General features: G+C 47.1%; 1 protein-coding gene across 1 annotated transcript; it reads right to left on the bottom strand.

Annotated features, from left to right (window-relative positions):
- Positions 1–1,062: 1,062 nt before the first annotated feature.
- LOC144121680 (degenerin mec-4-like) lies at positions 1,063–26,141 on the bottom strand. The gene is made up of 12 exons (XM_077655026.1): positions 25,983–26,141; positions 23,504–23,646; positions 22,351–22,463; positions 21,900–22,060; positions 20,387–20,485; positions 18,329–18,443; positions 10,164–10,236; positions 9,557–9,602; positions 7,342–7,361; positions 5,456–5,528; positions 4,303–4,424; positions 1,063–2,820 (listed from the first exon to the last, which is right to left on the bottom strand). The coding sequence occupies exons 1-12, from the start codon at positions 26,139–26,141 to the stop codon at positions 2,766–2,768; spliced, it is 1,179 nt and encodes a 392-aa protein (XP_077511152.1). The 3' UTR covers positions 1,063–2,765.
- Positions 26,142–26,599: the final 458 nt, after the last annotated feature.

Raw genomic sequence — 26,599 nt, 5'->3', positions numbered from 1 at the left:
TCATGACCGCTTATGCACTATTAAATAGGCTTCGTCTGCATCAAACGCATGTGCATTAACATTCGTGAGCTTCAGCAAACGGCTCGTGCTTCACATTTCCAAAGCGATGGCGCCGGCAGTATCATATCGCAAGGCTTGTCCACAGTGCAGTGCAGGCGCGTAAGATCAGATGCCTAAGTGGATCAACATTTTTGGGGGGCTAGGCTGTTTCTGTTGAACAAGTAAACGCGGCGCAGAAGAGACACTACGAAGCACACACATCTGCATATGGATATCAGACTGCGTTTTTACCTGGAAGAGAGTTAGAAAATAACAAGCATATACAATTAAGCAAAAGAAAAATTAGGATTCCAACAAAACTTAAAGCCAAGCAGCTTTGTTTGCGGATAAATGTTTGTAATCACCTTGTTTCACGCTGCCTACTTTTCTGATCAGTGGCTTGTTGTTTTATTTGATTATAATTGCTAGTTTCGCCTCGTATTTTTAACTTTTTTTCTGCTGTTGCAGGTGTAACAGCCGTTTATCTTTTTTTCTCGACGTCGTCTCGGTATTATTGCTTGTTGCTGTGTTGTGTATACATTGTATTTTTTTCCCCTTTCACCGATCCATTTGTCTCAATAATCAGTGCGCTGTCCCTTACCATGGTCGCGATTCTGCACCCGTACAGTTGGCGTGTAAGTTTCGTCTCTCATTCAATGAAGTTTTAGCCAGAATTTCACCGCCTCTCCGCTCGCGTGTGTTTCGTCCCGCCTCCTTTTGCCCTGCGTTCACCTATACTTCGTGTTCGTGAAACATCTTCCGAGAAGTTTTTCGTCGCTCCAATTCCTGAACGCGACTATATTAACGTGATAACGCATAAGCAATGGTAGAAGCCTTACCTGCGCGTGGTAAAAACCGAATTCCATAGTGACCAGGACAGAAATAAATCCTTGTTCATAAAGGTCCCTGACTAACATTAAAACTTTTGAATCCTTATTAGCAACATATGATCAGGGATAAAGGCAGGGGGTCTCGAGGGTGTCGGACTCCCCCCCCCCCCCCACCCCCCACCCCACACCAGTATTGACAAGAGATCTGAAATCCCCGTGTTAGAATGTATAGGGACTGCATGAATCCGAAGCAGGCAAGCATTTTTTATTCTTTCAGTGATGGTCGGAAAATTTCTTCTCTATCGTTTCGAAAATTTTCCTGTGATTTTTAATAAGAACCAGTAACATGTTTTCTAAAACCTGAAACGGAGAAAAAGAAAAGGTCTGCAGCACTATACAAAACCTGGAATAGAAAGGAAACCCATGCCCTCACATCGCGACTCAGTCCAGAGCAAGCCACTCATCTCTAATGCTGTGCGCAACAGCACACAACAACAACGAGCACGCTTTTAAACTACCTAGAAGAAATAGTAAATATTTAGGAATAAAAGTAGTAAAATGCTGTGAGAGTTAGTAACTGCTGCACTTGCTCCTTTTTACAACCGTTGTTTTTTTAAGAGTGATGGCAGAGCGTGGGGATCGTTTGTTTCAGGTCTGTGTCATAAATTGAGGAAACAACAACCTTTAAAAATGATTTCTCCCCTTTGTATAAAGCTATATGTGTAAAACAGGCCGCAAGCCGCTTTCTCTCTCTCTCTGTCTCCATTTCCCTCTCCACCTGCGCTTGAATAACTAGAGACCACCTTTCGTGGAGTCAGACTTTAAGTACTGCATGTGGAGCAGTGCGCTTATTAGCTATTGTCGTTAGCGAACACGGATGGGTTCCAGAACACCGCATTAGAGCGCATGTGCACATGGCCAGCTTTTGTGCTAATATAATATGCCACGCATCACTATCCGTGCAAAGGCGGCAGTCAATGTAGGTAGTGGGCACGCGCAGCATAAACTGAAAGCGGGACAAGTCAGCACTCTACCACCGCAGGGCAGTGCTCGAGGAAATTGTGCCGGCTCTTCAGCAGTTCCTGCTGCTCGTGGTGTTTGCCCACTTGCAGCGGCCAGTGAGGATACGCGCATTATGCGACGCAGGAAACAAAAAAAAAAGAGAGGACATACATCAGGCTTTTTTTGCTATTGTAATCCGGATCACTCGAGTTTGTTCGCTGCGCTTGCGCTGGGCGCTTCGTGCTGCGACAGCAAGCGGGGAAAATAAAATCCAGTGGCGCTGTGTAAGACGCGCAGGCGGTGATTTATCTTCTCTACAGCGCATCCGACGGGAGACAGAAATAAAACAACGAGATGAGAAAAAAATAAACAAGAAATACTCGGAGAGATTGCGCATACAGCCGGGCGCGGAAGCAATACTCGTTGAAAGCAAACCTCGCCTCGAATCGGGCGCAGCGCGCCACCTCGCTCATTTCCTCCTCTCGGTGGGCGCTTCAGACATTCCAGTGCTATAAAGACTACGTCTACGTCGGGCTAAGGCTACGTCATGCACTGGAGACGGAAGTAATGTGCGCTTCTTTCTCCCTTTCTTTCTTTCTTTCTTTCTTTCTTTCTTTCTTTCTTTCTTTCTTTCTTTCTTTCTTTCTTTCTTTCTTTCTTTCAAATTGGAGTCGGGTTTCCTTTCGCTACTTATCTAACATCGACACGTAGTGGTGTGTGAATCAATCATCCGTTCACAATCCGCGACGAAACGGCTGCCGCCTTTGGAGGCCAAGTTTCTGAGCGCGGGGCGGGATCGATGCATCCGTAGGTGTACTGTTTCGCTGCACCGAGAAAACAGCCTCGCGAGCAGCAGTCCACGCAGCCGCCTCGCGTCAGCCCGGGACGAAGGCCTCAGAACCGCTGCTTCAGCCGGAACACCACCACGGCTTCATCGGCTGTCTTGACTCTGCGACAGGAAGACGGGCAAATAAGCGCACCTGCGGGCAGAGCGCACTTGAAGCTGCCGCGGGGTCGCAGAGGCTCCACGTGGTGTTTTTCTGCCTGCTTCAGTCTCACTTTCCATCCGCTATTACTGAGTTTCAAATTTTACGCGCGTTTTAAATTAAAGCACTTAGTGGCAACTAACGGTGCTTTAACAAGTGGCATCACATACTGCCACATTGCACACATAAGAAGGAAAATAATGGTCTAAAGTAAACAGCATTTTTTTTTTGCGGGATATGCAGCGAGATAATGGGCAACTGCTTCATCACGTACATGTTGGGAAGTTGAAGAACCATCCTGGTGGACAATATTAATTTGGAGCTTTGAAGATTTGCTGCATTGCCCAGAACAATACTAGGATGCATACATGTGGATGTAGACCTTTCCAATGAGGGCTTCCTGGGCGTCGCCACATTGATCGCCGGGCTGTTGTGTGCACCCCGCGTTAGTGCGGTGGAAACGGCAGCGGAGCCGGTGTGCAACAGCCCGGAGAGGAGGCATTTCGAGATCCTCTTCGCCCGATGAAAAGGTCTATGAAACGCGCCTGCCGCCCCGTGTAAAATGAAAGCAAAAAAAAAAAAGATTCCCAAAACAAGATCGCGCTGAAATTAGTCTCGTTGGTAAAGCGAGCATTCAGCAAAGTCTCCTAATTGTTTACCACAGGGCTGACAGTCAAGGACTGGCTGATTTGCATGGAATGGCGTAAAGTGTTCGTTAAACTATTATTCGAATTACCGTCGCAGCATCCTTCATTCTACCGGCTGCTACGCCACCACACGTTCCAAGGTAGCCTGCAATGGAACTGCGGTATTTCAATGGCCGAAATAGTACAGGGATTCCATTGTAATTCCGTTCTAATGCTTCCGCTCTTCTTCGCTTCCCACAGAGACGCCACGCCACGCCTCCGCTATGTGCCAGTTACCGCGGCGGTCGACAAGAGTGGAATGGAATCAAAGAAGAAAAACATTGACAAGACGACCATGGAACCTGACGCGAGAAAGCTGCAGTTGGAATTACACTCGATGATGAATTTGATGCTTTTACTCTAATGAATGCTTTTACTGGATAGGGATGTGGATCGGGGGTGGGAGGGGAGTGGCTGGTGGTGATGATTCTCGTGGGTGGAAGCTTCACGCTCGAGCCAAGACACTCGCCGGCATTTTTTGGAAGCGACACTACCGCTGCTATCGCACTAAGACAATATTTTTACTGTATTGGCTCTGGCCACACAAGCAAGGTGCACTAAGTGTGCTGGAAATATCCAGATTATGCCTGGACCTGCTCAACTCGGAAATGTGTAGGCTTCGAGGAGCAATGAAAGCCGCCGTCTCTGGTGCGACTACGCACAATAGAACGAGGCTCCTTAATTTAAAATTTGTAATGTGTTGTGGCCCCTCTACATTGTGTTGAACTGTCTGAAACGAAACACAATTTGCGCACTTACCTCTTCAGCCGTTTGGCAAAACCTTTAGCCATGTGCGCTTCAAGGTTAAGAAGCACTGAAAGCAGCGAGAATCCAAGCCAGATTCCTACGTATCCTCCGAAGTAGCCGAATGCTTCCACTATCTACAAATAGAAACAGATGAAAATGTCATTGGTTAGCCCACAGTATGTACAAAACATTCCCGTTTTTCAGTAAAACCTAGAATGGAAACTGAGCCACTTTTGTCATCCGTTAGCATGAAAAAAGGGTCGTTTCAGGTCGCTAATGGCGTATAAACCAGCATAGTTTCTCTGTCTCCGTATGGCTGTGTCTGCGTATAGTACGTATACAATGGACGTTCGTCTTCTTTCGTTCGAGTAACTGATTCAACATTACATTTAAGCTATGTTCAGTCATGCATAAATAAATGGAAGCGTTATTTTAGAGCTTTCTTTTTACGTTGGAAACGTTTGTCTAGATTTGCTTGTTTATATAGTTCAGTGCTATGATTTTTATTGTGTCCTTTATTTGTGTTCTGGTAACATTTATTCTAACCGTGACAATGCGCCTGTCTTTCTCATATTGCCCCTCCTGTTTGAGCCATGGTAATGGCCTGCAGTACGTGCAATTAAATAATAAAAGTCCCAGAGGGTGGCGATGCATGGTGATGTGTGGTGATGCATTGTATCCGCAGTCATGCATGGTGCGTGTGGCAATGCATGACATGTGTGCTTTGTATGGTACGTGTGCTCGTGCATGACAGCTCACAACGAGGTTCTTATGCTAGCGCAAAGCTGTCACAGCTAATTGCAATGAGGTGTCCTCCAACTTTTGTTTCCTCTCTCTCTCTCTGTAGGGCCGAGGGGAGGGGGTGGGCGGCTGCTGGTGAAAATTAAGGTGCACACTGGGATCAGCGTCGTCGAAATCTTGATTGATCGCTGGTTTCGGCATTAGTGCTGTATTTCCACCTGTTCTTTCTGATGGCCAAAAAACGAACAGGCGAGTTTCCTCCTCCCAATAAGAGACCAGAGTTATACCGAGACGAAAAGCACAGACTGCGACGAAGCAAAGCAGGTAAAGAGGCAAATGCGCTCAGTGCATAGACTCGCATGCAGCGAGCTTCGGAGGAGGCTTACTTCCGCCGTATACATAAGGCATTTTAAGTTGTTCTTACCGAAAGATTAGGTTGATACTGCAGAACACGTTGCGTGTCGGACGAAAACTTTATTATGAATGAGAACTTGTTCCTGCGATGAGAGGAGTAAAAGTCTATGTAAGCTAACCGCAAGACTGTAAAGGGCATGACAGATACCACAAATGGGTAAAAGGTCGGAATCAACGGAGTCTCCGAAGGCATTGTTCAAGTTCTCGCCTATACGATAAATGCAGCTTGCAGTTTCTCTAAAAGGGCCGCACAGGATTCACCGTTGCATGTACTTTCATTCGCATCCGTATTGCAAAATGGCTTTCGGAGAACTGAACATAGTTCCGGCCCCCTCTGAAAGTAAGGTGAAGTTTTGCCGCCTCCATCTCAAGGCACGCTAGCAGAGGGACATGAACTTGCGCAAGGTCAGATCGTCCGCATATTTCGTGCTTAGGACTTTGCAAGGACCACGGAACAGGGGGAGGGGGAAGACGATTCCCCCCCCCCTCCGTCTCCAATTGCTTGCACTTGGATCACATTTCTGACAATTGAAACACGTTCTAGTTCAGTTCTAGTACTCTTTTAATGCAAAGTACAGTGAGGCTGAGCTACTTGGCTTCGTAGCCAGTTGTAAAGCATTTCGTATATGAGTAACCTAAACCAGTCATGTCCCAACAGAACTAGACTGACCCGTACACATGATCATGATTAGCAGAATTTAAACAAACCATGCCAAACTTTTTAAATGCAATTGATCTCTCCTCGTGCATAAAGCTTCCCTTTTAAATTCGTTTTATATTTCCGCGAATCTTTGTGCCGTTTGTTCGTTTGCACTCAAAACCGCCGGCACGCATCTTTATTATTTTGTTTTGTAATGCGAGGTGCGACCAGACTTATCTCCATTGATCGTGGCCGCGTGCAAAGGCTTCCACATTGTTCCAGATTGTAGTAGTTGCTTTTGGTTCTTTATCTCGAATGTTCCTTGTCAGCTTTAAATTGAGCGCGGCCAAGAACTGCATGCATTCAGTTCGATGACCGCTGAACACACTTGTGGCCAACGCCGCCACCGGGCCATTCAATTCTTAGTGGGCGGCGCGAGTCAGCCTCTTAAACAGTTTCTTTTGGAAGCCTTTTCGTTGTCTTCCTGAATGCTAGAGTGTCGTCACCCGAACGTGACAGTTTAGACCAACCTTTGAACATTGAAAAATAAAAAATATATAGATAATGAAAATTATTACGTACATGAGCCTTAAATAAATAACAAAATAAGTATGAAGTCTTGGCCCCACCTCTTTACCGCCTTCCCCACTCAAAAAAAAAGTTCCGGAGTCCTTGGAACTTTGCTTAAACAGAGCCGTGTCGGCGCTGCGTGCATAGCTACTTTTGCGGAGAGCCCCGATCACGTGCATGCATAAGCGAATGGCGCATGTCACATTAACTCCCGCTTTGTTGCGATTTTCTTATAAGACACTGCAGTCTAAAATAACATATATTAGCCAGACGGTCTGCCTTCGTTCTTGACTGGTGAAGTCAGTGGGAATCATGCACACAGAGAGTGTTTCACGCGCACGACGATGAACATGACATTTCTTAGAACGCTTGGCTCACATTACCTGGAGGTCACCTTGTGAAAAAAGTGGGTATGAGTAGTTGAGCACTGAAAGACAAATTATTCGCTGTAACCGGTGCACTTTTTAGATTTTGTGACCGCGCCAGGCGTATAGAAAGCACCTGAAATCACGGATACTTCCAAGCGCTCTGGGATGCCCTGCAGATGCCGTCAGAGAAGAAAGTTGGAAAGGGTTAACGCCCGTCGAAAGTCTAACTTGCTGCTTAACGTTGCAAGTCAGAGCAATAGCTCACAGCCACAGAGAACTAATTATCACAGAAAATAATAGGAATTGACTCATACTTACATGTCTTTTCCAAAGTCAGACTGGGAGTGAAAGTGGGAAGTAACACACGATTATATTTGTGCCGAGCTCGTACTAATCATTGTTTTATTCAAATGAGGCAAAGCGTATGGACTGTTTTCGAGTTTCTTTTTTATCTTTCTTATATTCAAATCAGAATAGCAATATGCGGACCTTGATTTGGCGCATTCCTTATTGCAGTTTTCAATTTTCTAACTGTGCAAAAAAAAAAAAAAGAATCATCTCGTTTTCTCTTTTCCTCGGGGCATACAGCTGGCACGAACATTTGCACCACATCCCCCCCCGTCGCTCCGATGAGTGCGTCTTCATCCAGGACGACCAGTATCAAGCGACCACAGAGGACACTTTCTCAAGAGCGACCACTGCACGTTGCGCGTATAAGCTATAAATTCATTGGAGGGCCTCCTTTTTTAGCCAAGTTGAGCTAATTTGCTTAGCACACTTTACCTATCGTACTCAGTCCTCTTCATTTTTTGTTTGTTTTTAAATGCGGTTTTAGGCGCCCCTGTATTGTGCCAATGCCCCCTACGCTGCTAACAAAAAAAAGAAAAGCCCAAATGAGAGTAAATGGCTTCTCCTCTAGAGCACATTAAAAGGAGGTTTTATTTACTCTATATAAAAGGAGTATTTTTTATACTCACCTAAACAAGGGAGGTATTTAGGAGTACAAGGGAGTAAAATTTTACTACCCACAGAAACGGAACCCAAAAATGGCATCATGTTCATTTCTCCTCATTCAAACTCATTCTTACAGCATTGCCAGCGCCACAAACGGACAGGTAACTGCGGGGGCCACCGGTAACCCAGCTTGGGAAACTGTTCTGCCCTAATGTGGCCCCGCGTCACGCGTTCTTTTCGCCTTCTGCAAGCCCAGCGGCGGCGTAGGCGGAGGCACCAGGAGTCGTCTGCTTGTCGTCCACTTTTGCTTTACGAGCTCGTTTGGTTGCCTATGATCGTAGATTAAGCGATGTAACATTAGAATCACTGTTTCAACGCTGAAAAGGCGTCTTAGAGTAGTTTTCACGACGATGCACCACGATATAGTTGACTAAAAACCAGAGCAGAAAAAGTTTAAAATCAGAACACCCCCGAAGGTATTATGGTATGGCAGTGTTCTCTTTCATCTTCAGTTCTTTAAACCTTGGTTTCTTAATATGACTGACGAAAAATGTAGCCTCATCAGCTCAACCAAGAGCTCGGAGTTGAAACTATGTTCTAGCACAGTTCCTTGCTGATGCAACACACTATAGCCTGCTGCAACGCACCCGCGAGAACCACACCGAAAAAAGCTCTGGGAACGAGGCCTAAGCGGGGGCTCTAACGGGGTGGCGACATTAACAAAGGAAGGTCAGGTATGCTCGGAGCGCTGGAGACTTCACAGGAGCAGTTCACTTATGCAGCGGAAAACGGCGACAAGCCGATATTGTGTACCGCGGCAGGCACTCGTGAAGGAGCAGAAGTGAGCAGAGGTCCAGCGACGATGGCAGCCAAGGGGTCGGCACTCACCGCCATTATCGCACGACTGACCAGAAGCAGACGAGACGCTATGTGGCAGTGCGGACGGCGCAAAGTGGCTTTTTTTTTTACTCCATTGGGGACTTGTGGAGCATTGAGACCAAGAAACTACATTTCAAAATGGAAGTTACAAGGAGGAGAATCCTTCTTTATGCTGCATTATTCAGTGCAGGAAGTAAAATAGGTCACTTTACACATTTTACTCCATATTGATAGAGTAAATGTTTTCACATATAAAGTTTAAAGGGCGACACCAACCATTTAAACTTCCAATTGGGAACAGCCTCCGGGGAGACAACGAGACGTATATACGTGAATTGAAAGTGGAGGCTAAGGGAACCTTGCGCAATGTGAGAGTATTTTAATATTGCTGTTCCAGCGCCGGCTATACTGTGCGAGCACGGGCACGGGGGAGAAGTCATGTGTGCGACGAGTGAAGCAGCAAAGCCACAAAAAAGTGGCCTCGTGGGTCGCCGCGCAAGGCAAACTTCGGGTGTCCCTTCAGCAAGTGCCGCTGTAGAAACCGCGCAAAGGGTGCAGTGGCTTCTCACTCATAAAACAAAGTAACCTACTTGTCAGGGACCGATTCGTAGCTTCACGAAAAACACTGTAGGCGCGTTAGTGTAAACAACAAACCACTAAGGGTTGAGTTTGCAAGCATTGGCGCCGTATTTGTACCTACCTTGTCTACCGTGAGGCTGCTCAACCTCACGTCGTACTTCGTTTCTCTTCAATTAAAATGACGACCGCAGAGTCCGTAGTCAGACATTAAGCGTGAAAAAGAAAAGAAGCGTATTATTGAGAAAATCTGATGCATTCAACAGAGAATATGTCCTTGTTCTCGACTGATTTATGTCGAAGGAAATAAAGATAGAGAAAAAACTGACGGGACGATAATGAAGCCTGATGCAAGAAATCTGCGATGCAGTTCGTTTGACTCTCGATGGTTGCTGTGATACTTTTACTCTAATTATATTTTTATACGGAGGATGCAGGTGAGGTGGGGATGTGGCCGAGGGTGGCGGTGGGGGTTAGGTGCTTCTTGAGGGTGGAGGCTTCACTCACTAGGCTTCACAAGCACAACATCAGAATTTTCATCAAGAGCCACTTTTACTGAAAAGATTGCGCCGAAACAAAGCAAAGGATAACACGCGAACATAAGAATTACCACCAAACCACAAGTTTTGCGCATAGAAAAAAGAAAACATGCGAGCCCTCAGCGCACATCCTCCTCTAACTTTTTTGCTCGTGTGCTGAAGGCGTGCGTGCTGAGAGTGCTTCGTACTCACTGGCAGGCTACGCGGCATTGGCTCAGGCAAAACTGGTAGGTCCCCAAGCTTTCAACTTTTCTCGTGCATATGTCTGAAACACGAAGAAGGCAGACATCCTCACTTGTGCGAGCTTCGCTTCTCAAATGGTGCAGTGATTATTATTATTGCTACTGTTAGTGCGATACCACTCAGAGTGGCCGTTCCCCGCATTTAGCCGTTGTGTGTTTGTGTGAATCTTTCTTTGTGGCAGGCTGGCAACTTGCCCACCGGTTTGTGGGCAACTTGCCTAGAGGTATGTGCGTATATATACCGGGTGTTTTTTTTAGCTGTTTACAGATCATTTTTTTAAACCTTGCGAGAGATACGTCGGTGTGGTCTTTGCAGGTGAATTGTACAGCAAGGCGGATATTATGTACGTGATAGAGTTCAGTGATTAAACGAGTAGTTAACTAAAATTAACTAATCAGCTTTTTTTACTTTTGATTTCAGGGACCAACATTATACTAAGAAATTGAAGGCTGTCAACATTGAAGCTGCGTCCAGTTTTTAAATTTCTTTATAGGCAATGCATTTCGAAATATTTTACGACAAAAATGCACAATTTTTAGCTCGTAAAGTTGGCTTCCCGCAATGCACATTTTTAAAATGGCGTCGCTGGGCGTAGTATTGTTGCGGAAATCCAGTTAACTGCTTCCACGGCATAAAATAGACAAACATCTTCCGTATTTGCTGTACTAAAAATGCGACAGACGCCACATTAAAAATTTCGTTGCGAAAAGCCAACTTTACGATCTAAAAAATGCATATTTTCCGCATTAAATACTTCGAACTGTATGGCCGATAAAGAATATTTAGGAACAGGACATAGCTTTTATGTTCAAGGCCTTCAATTTCGTAATATAATGTTGGCATCTAAAATAAAAAGTAATAAAGTTGAGTACTTAATTTTAATTAATCGTTTAATCACTAAGCTCTATCACGTACATTTCCGCCTTGCTGTGCAATCCAGCTATCCAGCTGCACAGACCACACCGACATACATCTCGCAGGGTTTAAAATAACGATTTGTAAACAGTTCACACACACACACACACACACACACACACACACACACACACACACACACACACACACACACACACACACACACACACACACACACACACACACACACACACACACACACACACACACACACACACACACACACACACACACACACACACACACACACACACACACACACACACACACACACACACACACACACACACACACACACACACACACACACACACACACACACACACACACACACACACACACACACACACACACACACACACACACACACACACACACACACACACACACACACACACACACACACACACACACACACACACACACACACACACACACACACACACACACACACACACACACACACACACACACACACACACACACACACACACACACACACACACACACACACACACACACACACACACACACACACACACACACACACACACACACACACACACACACACACACACACACACACACACACACACACACACACACACACACACACACACACACACACACACACACACACACACACACACACACACACACACACACACACACACACACACACACACACACACACACACACACACACACACACACACACACACACACACACACACACACACACACACACACACACACACACACACACACACACACACACACACACACACACACACACACACACACACACACACACACACACACACACACACACACACACACACACACACACACACACACACACACACACACACACACACACACACACACACACACACACACACACACACACACACACACACACACACACACACACACACACACACACACACACACACACACACACACACACACACACACACACACACACACACACACACACACACACACACACACACACACACACACACACACACACACACACACACACACACACACACACACACACACACACACACACACACACACACACACACACACACACACACACACACACACACACACACACACACACACACACACACACACACACACACACACACACACACACACACACACACACACACACACACACACACACACACACACACACACACACACACACACACACACACACACACACACACACACACACACACACACACACACACACACACACACACACACACACACACACACACACACACACACACACACACACACACACACACACACACACACACACACACACACACACACACACACACACACACACACACACACACACACACACACACACACACACACACACACACACACACACACACACACACACACACACACACACACACACACACACACACACACACACACACACACACACACACACACACACACACACACACACACACACACACACACACACACACACACACACACACACACACACACACACACACACACACACACACACACACACACACACACACACACACACACACACACACACACACACACACACACACACACACACACACACACACACACACACACACACACACACACACACACACACACACACACACACACACACACACACACACACACACACACACACACACACACACACACACACACACACACACACACACACACACACACACACACACACACACACACACACACACACACACACACACACACACACACACACACACACACACACACCGAACATCGGAACCAAAGCGAAAACCGAAGCGCTAGCGCACCTAAATCGCATCTAGTCTAACTACGAAACTCGACCGTCGTTTTTTGTTTTTATTATTGCGCTAAATAAGCACTGATTTATTGTTTAAAAGCGCAAAAGGCGCAAACAGCGGCAAGAACCCCAGGCTAGTAAGTTCTTCCGAAAGATACGCCTCACCCGTCTGCTTGACGTGCGAAAGCATAGGGCGTATCACGTAACGTCTAGCGCATATTTTTGTTCAAAAGGCGACACGGTGCAGGCGCCGTTGTCCTAACAACCACTGGAGAGCCCGTCTGTATACATGCGCGCAGCAGTAGTGTCTGGGCACACAGCAAGCACGCCATAGCCTCTCGCAGCGCATTCTCGCTGTCATTCAAGCGCGCTCTCGGGGATTTTGGGTTGTAGAGAGACTGTCTGGACGTTTTCGATTTTCTTCCTTTTTGTTGGAGAGCGGCTACCGCAGCCAACGACACCACTGCTCACAATGTTTTCGGGAAACGTTTTCGTAGCGACATGGCGTTCTCTGCGAGAGGCAGGCCCTGCACATCGCTGAAACAAAGAGCAACGAAATTGCACTGCCGACGTAAATGCTACAACTAGCGGTCAATCCTCGCGTCTGTCAAGATAAAGAAAAAAAGAATTAAAATGTATCGTGTGCTCCACTGCATAATTTCTGGCCACCTATGGAAATTAGTCAGCAAGTGAAGCTGGCACGGCGAACCAAGCTCTCGAAATTCCAGCCCCAACACATTGTGAATTGGCTGGTCAGAGCTTGGAAGAAAATATTTTCTGGCTTTGTACTGAATTTGCCGCATCTTCAAAGGGCACTCGACGCTCATCAGTGCTTGTGGAACTGTTTTGATCCGATAGCATTAGGGAGCCATGAGGGCGAAAACTGTCCGGCGGCGTCTGTGTGAAGCTTCCACCTACCAGGTGGTGTTTAGGGGAATTTGCCCCTGTCTATCTGCCACCTGTCAACCATTTCCTTCTCATCTGCCCCTCTCCAATTGTCAGGGAGAGGAAGAAGACATCTAACAAAGAATGACTCAGCAAAGATGAAAATAGCTAAGGATAAAATGACTCGGGCAAAAGCAAGCCTATACGCAGAATAAAGCAAGCGTGAGGCTTGCAGGAGCTACAGTCCTTGTCGCATTGCTCGGGAAGAGCCACCTCAGCCTCACAATCCCCAACGGTGGCTATGTTTGAAACATCCACCTGCCAGTGCAGTAGCGCATCGCTTAACCGCTGCGCCACTGCGTCGGTAGTGATATGAAGACTCGCCGTGACCTAAGAATGTGGTGCATTTTTCATTACGCAGTCGGAATTGAAATAGAAGCAGAATTGGAATAGATTGGGGAGCGAAAGACAATAGACTCAGAATCGAAATAGAATCAGAACTGGAATAAATAGGGGAGTGAAAGAAGAATGGTATCGCATTTCCTCCGCGTCAATCCAATTGATCGCCCCTATTTTTTTTTCTTTCATCGACGCACAAGGCTCCTGGTCGCCGACCACTTCCACCGCACCATTCACATTGACATAGGTATAAGACAACCTGGCAATAAGTTCAAATGTCCTCTAGCATTGCAGATGTAGCGCATGAGCTGTCATGCATCGTCTACTGTGTACAAAAAGAAGTTTTGGCACATTTTAAGCCGTGTGCTTAGACGGTGCGAGACGTCAACACTATTTCGACTGCTTTCTACACAGGTTCCTCATTCTTCGCGGGGTTGTCCATGACATTCAAAAATGGAGCCGTTATCCAGCGGATAGCCGGTTATCCAACAGAGGCCGTGTTGCCAGCGTGCGCTGCCGAGGCTAACATAAAGATAAAATGTGCCTTTTTTAGAACGAAAACTTAAAAGCTCGTCAGTTCTGAAGGGCACACTGCAGTTTTTCTCTTTGACGCAGGGGACAACCGCCCCTCGCAACACACACCTGCACTGCTATGCATGACAGATAGTTCAAACGTCTAGCACGCCAACTCCTGTGACTAGGTCACTTCAATTAAAAACAGCAGCAGAGAGAAACGAAGACCAAAAAGTAGCACACACACGACGAGCACGATTCTGCACTGACAACTGAAGACTAATGAGAAAAGCCGCATATTCATACTGAGGAACTGCCAGCATTTTGAATGATTTATGATCAGCATCGGCATGCGTCGCCACGCAGGAAATTCCTTTCTTTCTTCGTTGGCCAACCGATGGAGAACTGACGCATTGCTCTCCAGAATTACGAATGGCCCCGGCTTCCAAGATTTTTCGAGTCAGCTTGTCTGTGTTCTTTTCAGTTCCTGCACGTGGTGAAGGTAGGCAGAACTTGATTGCTTTTCGCATATCCCACATTCCCTGAAGGCATCGCAAGGTTGATGCCGGACTTCCGGCCATAGCCGTTGCGTGCTCTCTGGTTCTGTCGTTTAAACATGCTTTCCACAGAATAAAGAGATCCGATAAACAATGCCTCGAATGCACTCAGAGTACTTCGTACGGTGTCCGATTTGACACAGGGATTTGTTATCCGGTCCATTAAGCTGCGCACACATGTCTTTCGCCTTGCTGGGTGCTGTAGAAATGATCTGGATGCCATGCCTCTTCCCGATATTCTTGAGGTTATGGGTCAGCCAATGGGCATAGGGAACCACGGAAAACTTCTTTGCGTGGTTTCCTCTGGTGCTCTCTCCCCCTCTCTGCCACGCTTGTTCAGCAGCACGAGGCTTTCTGCTATGCTGCACAGCATTGTCATAGGGAACCCCGCTTCCTGAAGCCGTGATTTGCCGCTGAAGGCGCTGGCCCACCTGATGTGGACATCACTTGTTTAGAGCAGACTGCAACGCCGCCGTCGCGTTTCCTCTTTTCAACGTTTTGGAGTGACTTGACTTGAAAGGGAGAAACTGCTTATTTGCTCGAGGCTCGAGCATAGGTGCCCCGGGGAGAATACAAGGCGTAGGTCAAGGAAGCGCAAGGAGCCGTGCTTTGGAAGCTCCCATGTGAATTTGTGCCCCGGGTAGCTACGGTGAAAGATGGTCAGTGCGATGTCTTTTAGCGTTTCCGTTTCATTTTCCTTCTTCACTGCGCATAGTACCATGTAGTCGTCGACGTGCAGGACAATCCTCACGGTACGTCTGTCTTTCAGAGAAAGGGTGAGAGGGTGACAGACGCATCGTGAGGACACAGAAGAATTCAGAAAGTCTTCCCTGAAACACCTGGTATAGTAGTCCTTCCCTTTTCCTCTTTTCCCCCTCAATAGCGGCATACCGCTGCATATCAGGTCTAGCGCAGAACACTGAACGTATATTGCGCAACGTGACAAGTGCAAACAAAGTACATGTTTCAATCGGACTCTTTCCAAATGGTGAGGCAAACATATCACAGAGCCAGAGATGTGAACATGCGCAATCATGTTGTATTAAGAGCGCAAGTACTCATTAGAATCCACCTAAGGGCAGCGGTACGGCTGCAAAGTAAAGCTATACAGCTTTCACAGAAGCTTCGCAGTTGAATAAAAATTTGTGCTTATCTGGAGTTCGAACCCGGGTTCACACTTCCTCCCGGGGTAGTCACTTTATCAACTGAGCTAACTAGGAGGGCTAGCAGATAGCACGATAAGGCCGAATAGATCAACAACGCAAAGTGGGAACGGTGTTAGTCCCCTAAACACCTCGGACGTAATATTTTTCTTGTCTTTGCTCTCCTTCTCCGTCCTGTGTCTCTTTTTTTTCGCCCTTGCGACAAATACTCTAAAACTACCGGGTACGTGCCTCCATCACCAGGAGCCACGGTGCCCTTTGAATCTACGGGCTGATTCCATGTTATCTCATCCTGGAACAAGTGCTTTGCCCCACAAAGACTAAAAATGCAGAAAAACCAGCTTTACTCGTTAAGCTGTCTGTTAAAGGGCAGCTGCACTACTTTATAAAAATTCTGCAACATTCATGGATTCGAATCTATATAGGCTGCAGGAAAATCATGCTAAGCTTTTTTTTGCTGTAGCCTTTAAGATAATGACGTAATCGACCATTAAATGTCGGGTTTCTCCTCACTGCACCGGAGGAGTGCATAGAAATTCATTCTGACTTCACGGACGGTAAGATTTCAATTTTTAGCTGTCGGCAACCGCACCTTGCAATGCGTCGTTGGTTACTACGAAACAACGATCGGTGGGCTTTGCCTTCGGTGGCGTTGATTTTCGTCATTCAAAGTAAGCGTTGATGCGTTGGAAATGTACCGATACCGTAGACCGCGTCATCATGTACCTCCCACTTGGCGCTGCGATGAATCTTCAAGGCCATAGCGATTTCAAGCGGATTTTAAGTCACCACATCAAATGCTAGCCCAAAAGAACTTCGCATGCTTAACCTGCAAGTTTCACACATTCGACCCCTTTAAGCTCGATGAATTTAAAACCTGTGCAGTTGCCCTTTAAAGGAGTGGAGACACCAAATTTTGAGGAATGTTTTTTGCTCTGGAATGATGCGTACGACATTAGTAAACATGCATCACCACGTGGAATTCGTCAGGGCTTAACAAATAATTCTTAATATGATTTTTTTCCTCTGTAGTTTCAGTTTCGGTTTCAGTTGTCAGATAATGGTTGCGACGCCACAAGTGAGTATGAGATCACGTGAGGCGTAAAAAACTGCAATATTAACGCTGCTTTGTGGCTTCAAAACTGTTCCAGAAGCCGGAATGACAGCAAGTGATTAAATAGCTATTATACTGCAGCTTTTGTATGCCTCACGTGATCTGGTACTCACTTGTGGCATCGCAATTGTCTTCCAACTGCTGAAACTGAAACAAAAAAAAAACATTCTGAGCGTAGGCGGATTTCACGCCGTGATTCATGTTTACGATTGTATTACGCATGATTCCAGAGCAAAAATGCACAACAAAAATGTTGGTGCCTCTATCCCTTTAAACGTACACCAGAAGTCAAGCTAAATTGAGCAATTAGGGTCACTAGATTCCAAGTATGTCATTTTTATCGCGAGCAGCGCTTGCATAAGCCAAAAAACTACATAAAACCGAAAGACGGGCGACACCGCTCTGCGATTCTGGTAACGACGCCCCGTCAAGTGGATTCGCACCCTGGGATCGCCCCCAAACAATGTGAATCACAATGGCCCTTATAATACGGCGACTCTCTTTGTTCAGCCCAAATTATTACATTTTTATTACCCAATGAGCTGACGGGTTCGGTGGACGATATCAACCAACCATAAGAGGGAGGTGTTCCTTGCAGCCAATGACGATTAGCGAAAGGAATGCAAATACATCGAATGCAATTTGGAATGCAATCCTCACATGTTATTTCGGCCCAACATGCAAATCCGGCCGAAATGTAGAGCACTCCATACCGTCCCTGATGATGTCGCAGACCTGGCCTCCAAATGTTGCAGCAAACTCGTGGTGCGTGCGAACGCACTGACAGTGCTTCATCTCCAGCGACATCTCGCAGTTTTGGACACATATCTGGACGGAAAAATGCATAAAACATTGATAAAGGTCACAACCACTGAGACGATGTGAAGAATGCATAAAAATCCAGAAGCAGCGCGCGCATGCGACATGCATGATGAGATGCGCAATCGGGCTGTCCGAAATATGCACGCCGGGAAACGAATGCGGGTCAGACACCGGCCAAAACGAACTCATAAGCGTGGCTTGTCTCATGGCCTTTCTCATGTCTAATGAAACACCGATAGCTTACTTGTTCAGTACTGCACAACCCTATACAGACGTGTAGCAGTTTCGGCCCGCATTTGGTCACTTTACTGCAACCGCTAAGTTTCATGGCTGGTCAAGTTCATGATCGGGCAGTAACTGCGAATGTCTACTCGGCCAAATGCGTAAGGCGTCCGTTGTTACGGTATCATGGTAAAAAGTGCGCCTCGGTACACCGTCGTCGCCTCTGGTGAATATCGAAAACGCGCAGTTGTGGCCTCGGTTTTCTGTTAACGGTAAGGGTTGCTATACTAAAGGTTTTTTTATAGCCGGTATGACGCTGGAGCTAGCGAAGAATCAGCTCTGCACCGGTGATGTCAGCTGCACCGCAACGCAGTGGATTATCTCACGCCATCGGGATCATGTGGTAGCCGCTCGGTGAATAACGTTACGAGAGTATCGGGGAAAACAGTCGCACAACTCATCTCCCTGCGACAACTCATCTCCCTGCGGGAGAATAAGCAGGGACACTCAACTGAATGTCTTCGAAGCGACCCCTTTGCTGTGGAACTACAAACGTGTAGCGTGGTGAAAGCTAAAGCAAGCGCTTTTATCCTGCAGTGCTGCAAACAGCTAAAAGCGCTGCACAATTTACGTAAGACAGAATATATAGTGTCGTCAGAGAGCTAAATGCGCTCTGTTGGTCACAGCTCTCGCTACTGCCGCTCAGATATGGCATAATTGCAGCACTTGCTTGTGCTGCAATGCTGCCACATGGGTATACGAACACATTTGCGTGCTCATGTACAACAGAGACCCCCAATTGCACAATAAGGAAAACTTCGATATGCATCTTTGATTGTTCCCTTTTACACATTTTTTTTGAGCAAGAACATAATGCGACGGTAACTGCTGCACCAACGTAAGACACTCAGAAGATAGTAATAATCAGAATCAGTCTTTGATAATATTTTACATACGTACAGTATATCATACAGAAGGGGGTCACGAAGTCAAAGACTGTAATGGCACCTCCTAATCAAATACACCGTGTAAAACATTTAATTGCTGCGACAGATCAGACGAATATGAGAAATTTAATATATACATATGGGGTACAACATAAAGGAGATACATAGGAGATAAATAAACACTATTAAAAAGCTATTAAATAAAACCAGCGAAACATACTGAATTATATATCATACTGAATTATAACGAGGGTTAGGACGCAGTGCAAAATACATGTAAGAAAAAAAGGAATCGAATTCATCGCAATGAGGGCTCTTAGCCAAGAATTGCTCGTTTAAAGTGGGCTTTAAAGCTGAAGTTTGAATGTGCATTCTTTAGTTCTAATGATATAGTGTTCCAGACAGCAACTGACGAGAAATTAATTGCCTGTTTCTTGTAATTAGTGCGTACTTTAGGCAGGACAATCTTGTTATTGAGTGCAAACCGGGTTATGCTGTCGTTTACAAGTTAACACTGTGGTATGAGAGGAAGAGAAATTATATTGTTGACAAGTTTGTACATAAGAATGCCAAGAGAGTATCTAACCATTTTACAGCGTCTCTAATAGGAATCGGGGACTGTCTGTGAAACTGCGCGACTTGCAGAATACCAGTTCGCCGGCGAGAAGTCAGAATTTTTGTGACCAACGTAAGCAGTGGTATTCAACATGTGTGTTGAACACCGCTGCTCACCTCACCCCCCTTAAGAAAAAATAAAGGAAACTACACGATTGGTCTTACGTCCTGAGTGTAGTATCCGAAATATTTCTTCTGATTTCCTCTGGAGATGTAGTCTATGCAGTTCGACTTGTAAGGGGCCGGCAAACGCTCCACTTTTTCCTGTGTGTGGCAAAATGCAGAGAGCGGCAACGGATGACTGAGTGAACCGTCCCTCGCCTCATGCACATATCACTGCCGAACCACACGCCGCTCAGTGTAGAAACCGAGGCTGCCACGAAGGTATATGTGGTGGCCTGCGCTGAAATTAAGTTCAGTTTAATGATCTGCGTTAGAAATGTTGATTTCATTTAGCTCACATTGTTTTAATGACATGAACATATGAGGAAGAGGTTGGTGCTCGAAAGTGGCGCTGGCTTCTGCTTTCCAGAGAAAACAATAAAATCGCTGGAAGACTGGCGCAGTAAACATACGGAAGACGCACAGTTAAATACCACATGACGCAATGCAATACAATTTGATGCACAGCACAGGACGCCAGCAATATTAACAAGAAATTTTAGACGCGGGACCCTAAACGCCAGAGCGCAGACCGGCAAGGGGTGACAAAAAAAGGGGGGGGGGGGGTCAACGCTATTTTACAAAACAGCTATGCAACACGTATACTGATGGGCGAAAACATCTACGTCTTCCGAAGCAGAAATTGACGAATAAAAACGGTGAGATGAAATGAAAAATGAGCACGTACGCTTGGCGCCTCTCGCAACGCACGACAGTCAGAAGCGCGGAAACCGCTCCATTCGTGCTGAGGGCAAACACATTTGAACCCTGATTAGCTTAAGTTGCCCGCTGACAAAAGGCACCTCACGCGTACAGCATGCGCGCACGCACAAGTTGCAAAAGTTCGTTCGGCTTCTGTTCGGATGGTGAAGAAAGTTGTCTCTCATGCCACGCTCGAAGGCCGCTCAGCTGAAGGGACTATAAAGAGCTAGCTATACCTGCAACTGTTTCAGGAAAGCTCACCAACACCACAACGGCCTGAAATAGCGTTCCCGCATCGCTGCATCTCGTTTAGGTCGACAGCTATCGGGGTGGAAATTTGCGACCAACAACACGGCCTTTCGCGTTGGTACTTTTAAACTAATCTGTGACGAAACAACTTAAATGGAACTCTGTGGAGAAACTGAAGGTGGCCTGAAACAATGAATTACCGCATCCTAATGAGAAACGAGGACCTGTTCACAGAAAACGGAGCTTTTGTAAGCCAGAATAGACCAAAAAACTTAATTCAGGTGTCGCCATAATCGGCCGATTTCGCAAGTTAACTGCGATGCGTCGACGCAGTTTTTTTTTTCGGGGGGGGGGGGGGGGTGGATTCAAGAGACTAGACCACGCCTCTAACACCGACATTCTTTTCAAAACGGAGTCATTTCCGGTGTACACGTGATGAGTTTGAATTGAGTGGCGGGCAAATTTTCATATGCAGTTTTCTCAGCAACAGACGCGTCTTTTGCTGCCGTTAAAACATCGCAGAGGGAGATGGCGTTGTCCTCCCATGCCTCATTCAGTACTGTACCTGCGAGACGGCTATGGTGTACGTCATGCCCGGCTGTATCATGACCGAGGAGAGCTTGTCGGGCGGGCACGAGTACGGGCTGTGCACCACCAGCGGCAGCGCGTCGGGCTCGTGCAGCGCCACCGTCGCGTTGCGCTCCCAAAAGGCGCGCAGCACCAGCTCTGCGACGTCAAGGCGCACAGCGGAACGACCGTCGGATCATGCGGCATTCGACAAGCAGTGCTTGCCCGCTTTATACAGCCTTCCTGCCCTAGCTCTTAATGAGGCTTCCGAAGTAGGCATGGATACTGCAGCGTAGCGAAGGGGTGAGGAGTAGTTTAGACACTAGAGCAACATAGATGGTAGAAACGAGATAGTAAGAAAAGTCGTTACCCGACTGTGCCATACAAAACGGTGCTTTCCTGCGAGCCGGCATGCAGACGCTTCGAAAGGCGTAAAGCAAGGTGCTGACCGTAGTTCCATGGAGATTCACACCGCTGCACCGGGTGCTGAGAGTTGGTCCACTGGTAGGCGTCGATGGTGTAGCACATTTCATTCGGGTGCCTGTAGTAAGTCAGCCGAATGCTGGCGGCCCCGGAGGTTTGAAGGGAGAGAGAAAAAAAATTAAATATGGTCCAGATCTTTCATTCGTTCCCGCCCGGAGCAGCTTCGCGAGAGCAGAGGCTGACATTTCCCTTTAGCTCGAGCGAACTATGTGGCCGTGCGCTGTTCCAAGAAGAAAGGAGACACCTTGGAACGTGAATACACAGCTCTTTAGCTCATGCACCATCAATCACACGCTCTTAACACTCACTTAACGAGAACTCTAGACGCTTCTCAAGTTTCAGTGAACCGGTGACGCTAAGATACGGGATAGCGCGCTGATGGTGCGTTAACAAGCAAGAAAAGAAGCCCTCGCGCTCAATTAATTTTCCACAAAGTATGCTGTACAACTCGCGTTCCCTGTTCTTGGCACGCATTTTACTGCGTTAACATTTATGGTCCTCGTTCACTAAAATTCCGTCCAGGGTTGTGTGGGTGGAGGGCGGAGCGAAGCGCTGTGAGGGGGAAAAGCGAGAAAAGCGGAAAAATGAAACTCCTATTTGCCTCCTATCGCCTTTGTCAATTGTCTACCAGGCTACTATAGGTGCATACCTTGTATGTTCAAGTAGAGTCCCTGGGCAGGTGCGGGATCAGGAGGAGGAGGAGGGGAGGAAAGAGTACAAGAGTCCCGTGAAAAAAAAGTGCTTCCTTCGCTACGGCTCGTTGCTGACCTGCCGAGACAGAAGCACTCCAGGAGGGAGGCACAGAAAATAGGGGAGGTAATGACAGGCTTACCAGTGCATATGATGTGTTCATGGCATGCTGAAATGCGAACAATGAGCGCACAGACATTCCGCGTGACCCGGTAAAAAGCCAGGCCCAAAACGAGGATCCCTGTTCTATGAATTGATCTAGTTTTGACTGTCGCCCTATGTGTTATTGTCGCCCGCGGGTTGCGCAGCGCATGTGCAAAGATAGACGTACTCTTCTGTTCGCATTCCAGTTCATAAGAATCGACAGTTGGGCAAGTTGGTGCATCGCAGCGTTTCCCAACGGTGTCACTCGGAAGAGCGTATACTCACGCGGCGTTGCACGCGAAAGAAGCGCATTCGGTGACCTTTGACCGCATGTGGCACAGGAACAGCTCATCCGGCAGGTGGGCCACCTTGAGTCGAGCCTCCACCTCCTTTCGCAGGAAGTGCCACCGCTCGGGATCCAGCAGCGTCTGCGGCATTCATATCGGTGCGAAAGCACTGTTCCGATGGGTAAACACGGAGCAAGGTCTTGCTTTGTTGTGGGTTTGAGCCATTACTGCCGACGGTGCCGCCATCGCACAACATCATTTACAACACAGAGGCGTTATTTTACTGTCAGATTAGATGACGTTCTACCTGCAGCTACTATCTGCTTCGAAGTTCATTTATGCAGGGGGAAAATCGTGCGGACTTGTGTTGCGCATGTATCCGTCAGCATACACGCGATTGGAGAGCGCGCATTGGACGCTCAACTATAAGCTTCGTATTTAGATTTGCCGAGTTGCTTTGCAGGAGACTACCTGGTATAGGTGAATTCAGTTACTGGAAAAGTGTGCGATCGCGGCGAGTATACCGGCCACGTCATCGCCTAATTTGCTGGTGCGCCAGCAAATCAGGGGCCAAATGTAAAACCACCTCAAATCATAATTAAGCGTGAGATATCTCGCGTTATCATCGTGGTATAACATAGCGTAAGCTAAGCCAATTACACAGCGTTGCAACGCGCCAACAGCTTTCAGTATTCAGTTGTGTACCAACAAATGATGAAGCCGGGTATAGCTTTCCCAGGCCTGCGGGCCACAAGCCCAATCACGCTCCTTCATTCACAGCTTCGTCCACGTCGGTTTGCTTGCTCCTTTCTGTGTTCTCTTCTTAACCTTTCTGCTACAACTACCATGATGTATGAATTAACTACCTCAGTTCAACACTATTTTACCGCTCCGTTGACTTGTGGCCGGAAACAATGCACATATATGAGAGGGCGATATATATGCAAGGCTCCACAATGCAGCATCCACACTATTTAGGTGGTATATATAGTGAGTCTCGGAATTTTCTCAGTCATGTGTTCAAGACTGCGCACCGTTTCTTCCTCGACACCTACCTCTTTATAGCAAGTATTTTCATTTCACAGCCCTTCCTTCCAAAACCCTGCGTACAGTCCGCGTTAATCTACAAAAATTGCCTCCGACAACAGCGGCAGCGCCGTGACGACACTAATCCCTGTGGAATGCTACATTGATATTAGGATATGCTACCTTTACCAGGTGAGAAGTTTCATTTTCAGCTAACACTTTGACGCATGTACATGGCGAAAATTCGGTTAGCTGTGCTAGCGCTCGCGTGTAGTAATGCGCATGACTTCAGTCACACTCACATCTTCTTCGCCAGCACACTGACTGACGTAATGGCGACAGAGCTTGGAAATGTCGATCCTGCAAATAAGTATACAGTTACTCAGTCGCATCATGAAAATTTCGCATGCTAAAAAACCTCACGCTCTTTTTATCTGTGGCGTCAGTTGTCACCCGACTTAGCAGAAATGCAACAGCTGTTGTGTGTTTTCATTTACGCTCGATTACAAAAGGTCAGGGCGCTCTCGTTCCAAGGATAAAGATCCGACTCGAAAGTCTAGTAACCTTTTCGCGCTATAACTGGAACAGAATGCGCCATTTATTTCCTTGCCAAGCTCAGACAATGCGTTGCACAGAGAAAGTCGTGTAATGCAGTGTAAGGCTGCTAACACACTTCTATCCCTCCGACTCCATTCTTGTCTACCGAAAAATGTAAAGCCTCCGTCCGCTTATGCTCACAGTGCTTTTTTGTGACGCACTTGCTTGCGGATTAGACATGCCAAGAACAACAAAAATGGAAGTTCCTAGGGAAAGGCCAATTGAACGCACGACCGCTCAATGGATCTGCAGAGATCCCAAGAGTCACGGCAATGGTACTCCGAACATTCCGCCCTAGGGCCATTCACTATCGCGCATTCTAAATCGCGGCTCAAATGTATCCATCCAACCCTGAGCGCATCTTTCGGCAAAGGACAGCTCCGTGGGCTCAGGCACGCATGCGCACCTTGGCGCGCATGGGTGTCCTCCTGGGGAAGCCTCCAGAAGCATAGAGAAAAGCCGAATCTTTTAGCACTCTGTTACCGCCCGTGTCTGGAGCTTTCCACATGTGTACCATCGGGAAGAAAAGTATCCTGGGCGATCGAATAGCAATCTGGGAATGCTGCAGCGATGCGTGCGAACGATCGCCTGGGTTTACTCCAGTGCAAGTAAAAGAAGCCAAGTCCAGCGTTCGCCTCCTCAAGCAGAGTTTCCAAGCACACCTGCCAATAACAAAGTTTATACTAACTGGTTGCCTCTAGCGCGAATTGGAGACTTTTGTCTCCGATAGTACGTGCACATGTAGAACCGGCTAGGAAAGCTACGCAAAAACATCCCAATGACGTTATAGTGTCCCTTTGGGGAAGTTGCCAAGCCGGGTACATCGTACGCACAGACCATCGATGCAGACACACAGTGGCAGCCGGGAAGAGTAGATTCTTGCGGACGTCTTCGACCAGTGTCACTGAGAATGGATACTCGAAGAAGAGAGACAGCATGGAGCTGGTCTGATAGAGGAAGCCGACCAGGCAGCCGGTCCATATGAATACGCGCAGGCAGATGGACGCCGACATCATCGCATCGAAACTAAAGCTAGGAAGGGCGCATCCCGCGCCGCTTATATGCATGCTCGGGAGCTATTGATTGGCGACGCTTCTGCGCCGATTTCCAGGAGACGAAAACATCCGTTGAACGGTCCTCCCAAAATGAACATGGGGTCTGTGCTGTCCAAGGACGAGATCTCGTTAGCATAGCGCCTCAGCCATGTGGAGAGCGAGCAGTGCCACTCTCGAATCGCGGGACTGTGTTGGTCGATACTGGCGTTCGAGCAACACTTGGCCACGATAGCGTAGCAATGTTCGACAGAAACAGAGATTTGTCAATTGCCCCGAACGTGAAATTTCGTCGGGCCTCCGCCGACATGCTGATTCAAAATTAGATGCAAATGAGAAAATATGATGGCTTCATGACCAACGTGTGGCGTTTAACCGGCACACGTGTGTGCACGCAAGCGCTCCTCGCATCTCCGCAT

Source organism: Amblyomma americanum, chromosome 1 (genome assembly GCF_052857255.1).
Source record: "Amblyomma americanum isolate KBUSLIRL-KWMA chromosome 1, ASM5285725v1, whole genome shotgun sequence".
Classification (NCBI taxonomy): Eukaryota; Metazoa; Arthropoda; class Arachnida; order Ixodida; family Ixodidae; genus Amblyomma; species Amblyomma americanum.
The sequence above is the reverse complement of the archived record's forward strand: the minus strand, read 5'-3'. Positions and strand labels throughout refer to the sequence as shown.

Bases quoted from the DNA above. Each gene is read 5' to 3' on its own strand.
- LOC144121680 (XM_077655026.1), bottom strand. From the start codon at position 26,141: ATGTCGGCGTCCATCTGCCTGCGCGTATTCATATGGACCGGCTGCCTG. The intron at 4,425-5,455 runs GTAAGAACAACT...TTCTATTTGTAG, and splicing joins AGTATCAACCTAATCTTTCG to ATAGTGGAAGCATTCGGCTA. The intron at 2,821-4,302 runs GTAAGTGCGCAA...TTCCTGTCGCAG, and splicing joins TTTGCCAAACGGCTGAAGAG to AGTCAAGACAGCCGATGAAG.